At 48.2% G+C, this 12,852-nt stretch overlaps 1 protein-coding gene across 1 annotated transcript; it reads left to right on the top strand.

Annotated features, from left to right (window-relative positions):
- Positions 1–7,923: 7,923 nt before the first annotated feature.
- On the top strand, positions 7,924–9,670 carry CGCA056_v000341 (uncharacterized protein; the record flags this gene model as incomplete). The annotated part of the gene is made up of 3 exons (XM_037315602.1): positions 7,924–8,365; positions 8,414–9,511; positions 9,606–9,670. 3 exons carry the CDS (start codon positions 7,924–7,926, stop codon positions 9,668–9,670), a joined length of 1,605 nt encoding a protein of 534 aa, XP_037184851.1.
- Between the last annotated feature and the right edge of the window lie 3,182 nt (positions 9,671–12,852).

A 12,852-nucleotide genomic window follows, 5' to 3' on the forward strand; every position in this document is an offset into this window, starting at 1 on the left:
GGAACCTCGGCCTCGACGGTGGACGTGACTCTTGCTGTCAGAGAGTTTTGGGACAGTGGTGAAGTCGGCTAGCAGCCGCTTGGGTGCAGGTGCTCATGATGGTGCAACTGAGAGGATGGAGAAAAGTGATTGGTTTCCTGCGAGCATTGGCGAACACGACATGGGCAATTGGTATATAGATAGAATGCATTAATACCTAGGTTTTCCTACCCTCAACGTATGTGATCAGGACGTCTCTTGGTGAACTGGTGATATTGATAAATCTTCCCAACAGATGAGGACAGGTAGCCATGAGAAAATACGTGATCTGGCCGGAAACGGACATCATGAAGCCTAAGAAGACGCATTACTCGGGTGAACAACTCCATAGGCCCGATGGAGTATCTACAGGAAGTGTGGATGGGCGTCCGATCTTACACAGCTCGCCTAAACACTCAATCTGGTATAAATATGCTCTAACTTTTATTGTTTCTGGGCCGCAAGACAGAATTGTTTGTGGCTGTTGTTGGAGCTGTTATTCAATTAGCCAGAGTGTTGAGCCCTGCTCTCAAGTAACCATACTGGATGTGCCGGGTGATGGGAAGGCTGCACTGGCAAGTGTCGCATGTTGGGTGCTGGGTATGGTGTTGGGAATAGATGGGGGAAGCTGGTGGGAGAAGATGATAGGGGATCGGAGGTTTGTTATAAGTTAGGTTGAAGCGATGAGGTGAATTTGTGTTGATTTATGAGATGTGCACGTTAAACTGCGTCTTGCGGTCAAGTGTCACAGCCTAGAAAAGCTAGGGATTGCCATATGGATTGTGGAGGGTAAGATGGTGTGTTAGATGGCTTGGGAATATATGCTTGGAGAAATCATGGTGTTGCTGTGTGTGGCGGGTGTGCTTATCGCTGGCTGGGTTTCTATTTAAATATGAAGATATTAGTTAGAGAAAGTGGCCAAGATGCTCTGGTATCACCAACACATGACGTGCTATCATATCTGTTCTGGAGATGCTGGATCTTTTGTGAAAAGACAAGTTTCTTAGTCGATACTTCAGAGGTGTGTGTTTGTATGCAGCGGGAGGTGGAGAGGTGGACTAGCGTGATAATACGTATGGGATGATCTGGAAGGACAGCGGCATGAGATAATTAGATATAGGTTTGCTTGTCAGACGTGTTGATTTGGCGTGATAGGTGGTGGTGTCCAGTGGAGGAGACGCACTAAATCAGGATCATGAATTCTGTGCATAGATTGGTAAACGGCATGGAATTTATGTCCTTAAGACCAGTTTCGGCGCGTCGTACTGTTTTATATTAAGTGGAATTGTTTGATTGCTGATACATGGTTTTTGGGATGAAGAGACAGAGCACTTGCGGTGAAGCTGGGTAGCTCCTGGGCCCCTTTGAAAAGGTTATGGTGGTTGATATAGGTACATAAGCGCGGCGTACAGCGGAAACAAGTTTTTTGGCAGAGCAAATGCATCCCTACCGCTTCCATTGGTAATTTGCCAGGAAACGCGTGGGATCGCTTCGGTGCCTTTCCATCCCGGGTCATGTAAGCACGAGGACGTTTTCACGCATGCGAGGTCTGGAAGGATGTCTTTGCTCGATACTGTTGTGGCAGATACTTGGGCAAAGATGACTAGGGACGAAGGATGACGTGGGAATGATCAGTTGCCGAGCTAGATCATTCAGTGAGACAAATTACGCGGGCGGCCTTTGGATTGAGGGGCTTGCCGACGCGATGAATACTCAACATCCACGCATTCTTGTTGTGCTGGGTTCTGAGGTTGGAGAAGTCCAGAATGTAGCTTAAGTATGAAATGACATTTTGGGAAGACATATGATGAGTTGTTTGTAAATGCCATTGTCTCGGCCGTTGGGAAGGCCGACTATTTAAGTGTTAGAAGAGTTATTAGTTTACAAGCCAGCCAAATCAGAGCTGTGGTGGATGTTTGTAACAGGCTGATGCTACCATTTACGTCTGAAGCGCATATGCTTATGACTGTTTCAACTATGATCGATATTCTGGACATAGCATCACTGCTGTGTAAGTTGGAATGGGACTGAATGGGCGACGAATACGTTTGGCGTAATAGAGAAGATGAACATCACCAGCGCCGGTCATAGATTCGTGCTGAAGGGTGATGTTTCTGCAGTTGCCTCTACTGGAACAGCTCTCATATCATCAGAATTTGTCTCCGGCCGCTTTATCATTCACGTCAAGCGGTCACAAAAATTCAGAGAAGCACATTTGATGAGCTTTCGATCTAGTAGCGAGGAATGCCTTTATATGTTCCACAAGAAAGCTGCGATGCTGAGCGGAGAATTGGGTCTACAAACGGTCACCACAGGGCATATATTGGTATAAATGCTCTGTTGAAGTCCTCGCAGAAGGTCAACTGACGAAAGACAAATGGAAGACTCCTTCGTTTGTGCGAATTGAAGAGCCCACCTCGTGACTCTTGGATGGATGACTCAGACATTAATGAGGGGAATCATGAATTTGTGAAGGTGCAGAATACGGATGAGTGCGTTTGCTTTGGGTTAATACGAATGGGAATACACCACGAGAGGCGGCGATGAGGGGGTTGACGCATGGTGTGACGTAGTCACTGTCGAAAACGGGTGGAATCTCCAAGGTACGGCAACGGCGCTAATAAAGGCCCAGCAATTAGCTTTAAATGCCGGAAACGATGCCGCACATTGTGTCTGTTGAGGAGTGCAATCGTCTGCCACATCTGAATATATAGAAATGTGAGATGGCGTACTTGTTGACTGTACTGAAGCGCCTTTTGGCGACTTGCGTGGATATATAAGGGTGCTGATGACGCTAGAATCTGATCTCAGAAGCGGGCAATGTGTTGTGCAGAATTGTCTTTTTACGGTGGTGAACTAGACTGTCTCTGTGACTTAAATTTAGTACACTGCTCTTGAAAGGGGTGCGTGAAGGTTGTATGGGTGACAGAGCAGAGACGCGAGGGATGGATAGTTGGACTATACAATGGGCGACGGTGATGAAGGACGCCAAGGTTTGCGATGGGCTCACGGCGAGTTTGATGGTTTGAATCTGACGGCTGTGTTGCTTTTGACTTGGTTGGTACGGTCAGGGCTTGGGATCACAGCCCGTACTATACTTGGACACACTCTCAGAATTTGCCTCCTTGGGCGAATCGGCGCCGAGGGACGTATCTGTTCTATTTTATATCGAAATGAAATTTGTGTGGGGTTGCTTTGTGTCTTCAAAGCGTGTGATGGGGGGCCGCTTCTGCCAGCTTGGCCAGGCGGCTCAAAAATCCCCTTCATATACCCCATGGGTTAGCCATAGAGGTTACGCTAGGACCCTCCACATGTTTCCCCGTCAGAGTCATACAGCAGTCAACAAGGTGCGCCTCCAGGCGGCAAACTGCGAAGAAGAAAAGTTAGAAGGGAAGAAAGGGTCTTCGAAGCGAGGACAGCCAGGATCACACAGCTATTCTTTGTGAGGGTCGGCCACACAGTGGAGCGAGTGGTCGGTCATGACATTTTAAATCCCGAGACTATTTAAATATTGTATTGACAGACGAGAGTTCTGGCTTTTGGGACAAATTCCCCTATCCTTCGAAAGCAGGTTTCTGGTTGTCATATCTTCTGCTGAAAGGAGAACCAAGTTTCTATGATGTGCAACCAAGGTCCTTCTTCTTACCAGAGATACTAATGACAGTGGATGCTGGGTGGGTTAGCGAGCCAGGGGTCTATGAGGATGTATATACTGACGGGAGAAGAGACGAGCGGCGGTAGATGGATTTCGCTTGGCGCTTGGACTGCGGGCTGAAGTCAGATGCTGCATTGAACATGTTGAAGATGGCTTCCTCTTTTCACCCGAAACAGCACGTGGCTGAGGCAACTTTGGCCTGGAGTCCTGATTGGGTTGGTTCACCCGTACTGGAGCAGGTGTGGAAGGACATACCTATATAAGGCATCTATCATTAATGTTTGCAGATTCTCTCATATTAAAGCCGTGGCTTTGGTAGAGCTTTCAGCAGACGGAAGAGCTTTTAAGTGCCTGGATGCTCGTGGAATTTCGGGCTTAACAATCATCGGCTACCCACATTTGAGGGGTCGACAAGGTCATCTAGATGTGACACCCAGTTTCTAGAACCTGTCGTGACCGAGTGTAGTGCCCTGGATACATCCGACTGTCTTCACTGCTTTTAATAGGACAAAATACAGATGTAGGGGTTTGGGGGTTTGGGGGGATGGAAAAGATGGACGACGGGTAATTCGAGCGCGCACGGGGATCAAACTTGGAATGTTCAAAGTACTTTCTAAGCAGCCACCTCTCTTGCAATTGTTGTCTGCTTGTTTCGCAAGAAAACCGCATTCCAGTTGAGTTCGATTTAATAAGCTCTTTATTTAGCATCAAGCGCCGTTTATATCCTATCCTGAACGGTACAAAAGGCGCGAGGGGTGGCAGTCAAGCTTTGGTTTGGGGATAGGCAAGCCAAGCGCGTCTCATCTGCCCGGTAACAATGCCGAGTTTCGAACTATTTAAGTGCATTAGACTGATTAACTATTTTGCTTTTGAACTTGGCCGCCAACCAGCAGTTGAGTCGTTGGCATGAATTGCATTACTTCTGAGGGAGCGGCGGCTGTCACCTATGGGTCGGATGTGAACGCACAATAAGAGTCTTTCCAGGGCTTATACACGCTGTGTATAATCATTCGATAATAGGGGTGATGAATTTTGAAAGGGCATGATGACTTGTCGCAGCGGGAAGTTTCAATCGGAATGGACTCGGGTGAGACTGGTTAGCAGTATTTGCTGCGCTTTACAGCACCCGCAACAGCCTTCGATCAAGGCATTGAAGAAGCTTGATTTGCTCCGATATCAACTGATTCTCATGATTGCACTATAATACATACCACCAAGAAAGTCATTTCTGCTTCTCGTCATATTACCCTTCTTAAGATGCTAGCAAAGCGGCATGTGCTAAATGCGAATGGAAGAGGGTCTTATAAAAGAGACACTGATGATTCTACAGAGAGGCTTGAAAAGTGATACTGTCCCCATGCCTCCGGGAATTTAGTTGAAGCAGCAGCTCCTTAAACCTTCCATGAAATGAGCATAATTGAATCCGGTGAGACCTTGCGTACATGCAGCCGCAAGCTGCCTTCGTCTGTCTTTATGTTGAGGCTCTCACTTAACAGATCAGTATATATACTATGAAGATGTCAGAAAAGAAGTACGACGCGTGAGGCTGAGACCTCAGATGTAGGTGAAGCATTAGATGTTAAGCGTAGAGAGCCTGGAAGTGCCAGAAACGGGGCACCATTTTGCGAAGCACATAAATTGACATGCACATTTGGGGTGTTTACGCTATTGCATGAATTCTCTCCAAGGTCTACTTCTTCCGTACATATTTATATCAAATCCATCGTTCATTTGATGTTCACTTGACTCTGACTCGGCTGATCCACTGACCTCGCGTTGGGCGTTTCCAATGGACATGCAGTATTGGCAGAGCAGAGAAGCACCCCTATTTAATCATCAAACGCAGCGTTGTGAAAGGAATCCAACAGCAAATTCTAGCTTTCCGCATCCTTCGGATGCGATGCTAGATGCGGTGCGAAGGGATTCAAAGTATTCTCTCCTATCTGTAGACTGGCACAGACGGATGGTGTGCGGGTGGCTGCAAATGCCTCCATATGTGCCGGTTTTCTTTGCATGGACTTATTCGATGCGGATAAATCTCCGACAATGGGGCCAAGGAAGGGCCGTGGGGAGCAAGTTGTCAGGTGGTGGATTTGGCGGCAGTAGGATTGCAACCCTGCTGCAAATCTCAGGTGACCAGCGAATCGAAAGTAAAGATCCGGTCCCTCCCAGCCAGAATTGTCATGATTAAAAGCCACTGCCAAAAGGGCAAAAATACCTTTTATTGCCGACATTTGAGGGCTTTTTCGGTGGATATCCGACTGTTCTCTTTGTCCTGTGGGGTTGAAGGCGATAACATCTGCAGTTCGCCTTACGGGGCCAGACTCTGAGTGACGCCGAAGACTGGCCGGGGAAACGCATATGAAAAACATAAATACTTCACCTCAGCGGACCTTTACCTTGGCTTGGAGTATTTAGAGCATCGGCCTCATGATTCCCATTCACATCCCACCTTACGCAGAAAAGCTCATAATTGTCGTCCAAATCCAAACCCTTCACGCAAATTTCCAAGATCAGCATCGCCGCTCTCGGCCTCTTGCTGCACCTCGTTGTTGCCGCACCGAATGAGGGCCCGCAGGGAACTGTCGAAGATCTTGAGGTCATCGAAGCTCGTGCTACTAAGACTCTGAAGGTGGCATGCAGCGCGACCTCCGGCCAACACCTGCTGTAATTTCTTCTTGTCATGCGTAGCGGGAATCAGTTGGCCCCAGTTTGCGGCCAAGTACCAAAACTTCACGACATTCCTGTGAACTTTGAATGGCTTTTTTAAAACCCTCCTCCTCACTGAAGCAATGACAAGTTCCTCTGAATCCATCCACAGACCACATCGGTTCGGAATGGCCTCCTCTTTCGAGGTCAAGGGCGGAGAATGTCCCGCAGCTTCTACATGGACATCAGCTGCGGGGGACGCGTTCATGGCTCTTCTGGGAGATCCGCCAGGATGAGCAACGACTCGAATGTCAATTTCAGCAGCTTGGATGTCAAGTTCCATGGCTGGCTTAACTCTCGGCAACTAGTATACCCCAGCCGATGTGGAGACTTACCTTGATTAGTTGCGTTACTGCATTACAGACCTGAGTAAAGCTTGCGGTCGTCGTCCGACTAGGTAGGTCGTAGAGATCTAGGTCAACCAAAAAAGGAAGAAAAAAAAAAAAAAAAAAAAAAAAAGGAAAAAAAGGAGAGTTGGTGGTGGACGTGGCTATTTATCAAAAATAGGCAAAACATACGTGTGCGCGCAATCGCGGACGGGAATTGAGCCCGACGTGGGGGTCGAACCCACAACCTTGAGATTAAGAGTCTCACGCTCTACCGATTGAGCTAGCCGGGCAGATCAAGTGATCTGCCTTGTTGTTCATGACCCGTGGGAAAATACAGGATATATACTGTTACCACCTTCCCCAGCTGCAGCTGCATGCGAAATTTGAGGCAGCCAGGCGGGCATTCGCGGTGGAGAAGGCAAGGTTCACATTTCAGCTTCTTCAATAGTGCTTGATCGTTTGCTAAACTAGCTCGCCTGAGTTTTGCTCTAATTAGCAGCCTGCTTAGCGCTTGCATCTTGGCCCGCCCCATTGAAAGTAGCAAAAGTGACAGCTTAGTTGGGTTTCATCTACTCCACGAGAAACTGGCATGCTTTTCGATACCGCAAATTCACTTTGAGTCTTGGATAGACTACAACCTTTTCCAAAATTGCAGGTTCTATATCCTTCGCAGTAGGCATGGAGCCCGCGCAGCGGCCTCGCAAATGTCTGCTACTATCGATACCTTTGAGATCACAACCGCAGATTCTTGTCACTCTCGCGCCCGGTTCCACCCAATGCATTCTCACCAGAATGTTATCATATTTCGCTCCCGCAATGTGCCGCTGCCAGCTCATCCCGCAGCTCTTTCCCCACTGAGAATTGTCATCCTGCCTTCTTCGACGAGGGGTCCATAGGCTAGCCACGCTTGGAAAACTTGGATTCGTGGCCACACAGTTGGCTATTCGCTAGAGCTGAGCGTCGATCTTCTAAGTTTAACCCGTGGGCTTGTTCCACCTTCCACTGGCGCCATATAAGATGTTCCCTCTATACGACGCAATTCCATCCATCTCAATTTGTCTCTCGTTCTACCAACCCCGCCCATCTGAAGATTCCACATACCCATGATCAGATTCTACACTTGTTCTGCCTCCCCACCCCCAGAGTACGACCTCTCAAGGCCCCTGACTTTGCACCTTGGAGCTCACTTCAGGGACTTCATACCTTTCCACTATGTCTCTTCTCTGCAACAAATGCCGAGTCATCCAGTTCAACGATGCGGATTACGACGGAACTGTCAATGTCTGGACGAATGGCGAGTCCTACTTCGCCCCGAAGGATGATGGCGACATCACTCAATGCCTTTTCCTTGACTACGACCTTAAAGACGTGGTACCAGACTTGCCTGTTCTGTCTCAATCTGCCGAGAATGGTTGTGCACTTTGTCTGCTCATAAAGACTGAGGTCACCAAATTTCTACAAGGAGTCGAGCTTGAGCATGCGGACTTCTTCATTCACAAGCTTTGCTACGCCATGCAAAAACACGTAGTCGACGAGCCGCCATATAGACCACGCCTTCATGCCTTGTTCGTGTTCTTCAGGATTCTAAATCGTACCAGCGGTGAAGAAGACGTATCCTGGACGCTCCGGCTTGAGATACAAGCTGAACCCACCGGTAATGGTGTTCTACCACGATCTTGAGCTAAGCTAATCAGATAGCAAGACCCATGCGCACAGTGGCTTTCTATACCCCGCCAGCCGATCCAGGAAAATATTCTATCAAAAGCCGGTATGCAACGTCTGAATGAGCTCATGGAAACAATTTCCGAGATCCCGAGTCTTCCTCCAGCCATCGATGATCAGGACCTTCCGACGCGTCTTATCGATACCGGCCTTCGAGGACCAGGAATAGAGAACGAAGAGCCTCGACTTGTGGTCACAGCGGACTACCCGCCGCTTCAAAACATTGATGGAGATCAACGCTACGTAGCACTGAGCTACTGCTGGGGTCCACCCGAGAAAGCTAAGCTCCAGCTGACAACACAAACCTCAACACTGGATGACCGGCTCCGCCAGATACCTTTCTCTACATTTCCAAAAACCCATCAAGATGCTATCCGGCTGTGCGTTTTTCTGGGGGTGCGGTACGTTTGGATAGACTCTCTTTGCATTGTTCAGGATGACAAGAGCGACTGGGAACGCGAGGCTCAGCAAATGGGGAGTGTCTATGCCAATGCGTTCTTGACTGTTTGCGCAGCTCAAGGTGACTCATGCCTAGATGGGTTTCTTACGCGCAGATATCCTTCAAACTCTGTCGAGGTTTCCTTCGCATCGACACTCAACCCATCTGTTTCTGGCTGCTATTCCATATTTGCCTCGCCAAGAGAATATGCCACCGTCCTGCCCCTTATCATCGGCGAGGAGTTCAACAAACACTTAGATTTTTCTCTTTTGGGAATATACGATCCTTACAGCTATGATAAAGAGTGCAATTGGAATGAACGCGGTTGGACATTCCAGGAGGTCGTTTTGAGTCAGAGGTCGCTGCTCTTCGGACAAAGAATGGTCCATGTCTGTTCTGGCGACGAACTCATCCAGTCCGAAGAGGCCATTCACACAACGGCACCTGAAGAGGTTTGTGACAGTCTGACCGAGTTTCTAAGCGACGTACTGGAAGAAGATTCTGTAGAATCTGCGAAGAGCATGTTCTCCAAATGGCGGGAATTGGTCAGCGAGTACTCTCACCGGTCTTTCACTTACCAGAACGACATCCTGCCGGCACTATCTGCGTTAGCAAAGATTTGGGTCGAAAGGGTTGGAGGTAATTACCTCGCCGGTATCTTCAGCTCTGATCTGAATCAAGGATTGCTTTGGTCACTCGATGGAAGGGAAACAGTGACTAAGTACCTGAGCAGTGTCACAGAGGAAACATATACAGCACCATCATGGAGCTGGGCTTCCCTCCCAGAAGGAGGCGTAACATGGTTTTTTGAAGGAAAGACAACTTACAAGCCAGAGTTCAAGTTGCTTGAAAGCTATATCACCCTGGACGGTTTGAATCCCTATGGCAGGGTCAGGGCCGGATATCTTGTGTTATCAACCAAACTTTGCGGAACCCCATCAACCAGAATGCGTCACAAACCGCGGTGGTGGGGTCCGGTGATCCCGTACGAGCTACTAGCAGATGATGGAACAGTTCTGGGGCATGTACGTCCCGATTGGCGACTTGACTCTGTGCCGTCTGACGAAGACTCTGAGAAAGGAGAAATTTGTGACGAAGGCCCTGTTGATCAGCTATTCATGGTGCTCATTTCGAGCAAGTTCCCCAATGACGATGGGGGGAAAAGCGAACCTGATGATATTCATCATCAAGACTTACTTTTGGGTCTTCTTGTACTTCCTACCAGCACTCCTGGTGAGTATCGCAGAGCAGGGGTGTTTTTCACAGAAGCCAGTGGTCAGTGTGGAAGGAAATTTTGGGACCAATGTAGCACTCAGGAAGTCAAGCTTGTGTGAGAATGTGGAATGCACTTAAAACGGTACCAACGGACCTTGGTCTGGCATTTGAAAGGCGACCACCTTATCCCTCAGATTTTAATTTTTTGAGGTTTTGAAATGATCTTTGCCCAAACACGCCTCCGAACGTACTTTATGTTTATGACCCATAACTTCACATCAGGAAAACACCATGACTTGTCTTTTTCCGGCATCGAAAGCAAGGTTTCGCATCCATTTCTTGACATGGATGACTATGCATCTTTGCTTGTGCACCACCAACATGACTACCTCGGCTCCCATGTATAATGATGATGAACTTGTCAAGAGCTACCTAATTTTGGCAACGTGCTCTTTCTTATTTTCGTCTTCTCCAAGACGCATTCGAAGCTACCACCCATTCCTATGCAAATGTGTCAGTTATTGACGAATGCTGGAAGTTTTGAGCAAGTCAACCGACTCTCCAGTAGTACGCGTGAATACTGGACAACCACCAAGGACACCAGACAGGCCCCATTTCTAAATGATCTGAAGACAATATGGTTTCTATAACGTTTCTTCCAAGCCATTTCCACGAGCTTGTGCTGGTTTGCAGGAACGACATCGAAACCCCGCAGGACGAACAGAGAGGCCCATCAGTCTATCAAATTTGGTTGGATCTAAATTGTGAATGACCACGTCTCAATATATACAGCGTACCTTCAAAATTTCAACGTTCAAGATTGCACAAATTCGTGGACGATGGCCTGTCTCAACGCGAGCCTTCTCTCTGCTGCAATTCTGAGAAAGACAGCTGGTCGACTTCGAGGACTATTTAATCCTGCCCGATACGAGAAAGAAGACTTTAGCAACACCAATACTCTGACATGTCGACACCCTAACTGAACATTGCATGGATACTGAAATGAAATGCAGATTCACACAACAAGATTGAAAGATGTCATTTCGTGTTCAGCCCACGAACGACTTCGACATGTTCAGGGCTTCTGAGTATTACCTAGATAAATAATAACATGCCCTGGACGGCGACGGACGAAGAAAACGGAACACAGAATTCTCTTTTTGAAGTTGATAATTTCGTATTTTTGAACTCATCTGCAGATCACCGATGGTACTGTGCAAGCACGATCATCAAAGGTCCGACTCTGGGGCAATGAAGGTCCGACTCTGGGGATCCATATCTTGAACCTCGGGAGGCGAAGCGAAGCTTGTTGTACGACACGCAACCCAGTCATCCCGCCCTTCGTTCTCTTGCACTAATCATCTCACAGCACCAATACGAATCGTTGAATAAGCACGTACTAGAGGAAACACCAGGCAGAACCGAACGTATGGACACCATATCATGGCGGCGTTTTGAATCCAAGTTCTTGGAAGACCACAAAACAACCGGCAGCCCGTGTCAAATGCAAACATGAGGTATCAGCCAGAGATCAATTCGACGATCACTGTTGCTGTTTGGCAAAAGCCCCCAGTCATTGATAATACCATGATTTAAATACGAACAAAGCCTTTCCAACGCGGCGCTGCCTGCCGTATGGAACGTTCGAAAGATCGCCGAGACCTGTACCATCGCATTAAGCAGCCCGAATCCATGCCCTTTCGCCCCAGAGCTATTCACCACGACCCTCCACATCCCGAGGCCTGACGAGCATTATGACAACGCAGCTTCACAAACTATTAAAAGCCGGCTCATGCCAACTTCACCAACAGAAAAGACAATGTAAGGCGACGTGATTCTGTCTTGTTTGCAGGGTTCCGTTGCGCAGCTAGCTCACACCAAATAAATGTGACATCCCCAAACAAAAGGGTAGCCCACTCGTGACTTGGATACCGCAGGCCATTATCGTCCGCACTCCTCCTCTGTTTATCACGCATTTTTGCGGCAGAATATCCAATTCGTGCGAGGACGCGAATAGTCAATGACCCAATCCTGTCAGGGTTTCCAAAACCTCTAGTAAAGCCATTCGTCATAAACGACCGACAGAATGCGGCATTATTGTTGGGGACTCCTTGCAAGTGTCCTACGGCTCACCTTTAAACACGAGAAACTTCGCCTGCCACCTAGTCGCACCTCCCACGCCTCCGACCGAGAACCATCTGAAATGTCGAAGTATAAATCCAAGTCCCGAACCACTCATTGACTCGACAAGAACCACAAATGAAGACTGGGGAATGTAAACGTACTTCTCACCGAACTACAAACGACAGTCCGTAATCGAGACTGGGCATTGTCACCTACAAACTCCGCCCCAGTAGACAAGAGATCGTCAACTCGTCGCATCGAATACCCATTCCCAAATACCACTCCACCAACACAGCCGAGGGGCGACTTTGAGTCCGTCACCACAACCCGACCAAATGTTTACTATCTTCAAGGCCGTCCAGCGTTGCGTCATACAGGTCTAATTGTTGAGCTAGGCCAGATCTCATTGCTGTTGCGTGTCGAGCAGCTATGATCCGAGATATGATTCCCTCCTTAAATACATGAGATTCTCCAAAGGCTACCCAACCCCGTGGTCGGATTTCAGACGCCAAAACAGCACCGACATCCTTGTCACCTAATCTTCTATGCCACCTCTCCATCGCGGTGTCAACCCCTTGAAGACCAAGCACCATACACGGCTCTACGTATTTAAAGGCTATCCGTCGATGGTGAAGCAAGGC

The sequence above is a fragment of the Colletotrichum aenigma genome (genome assembly GCF_013390185.1).
Source record: "Colletotrichum aenigma strain Cg56 chromosome Unknown KSG_Cg56_contig01, whole genome shotgun sequence".
Taxonomy (NCBI): domain Eukaryota; kingdom Fungi; phylum Ascomycota; class Sordariomycetes; order Glomerellales; family Glomerellaceae; genus Colletotrichum; species Colletotrichum aenigma.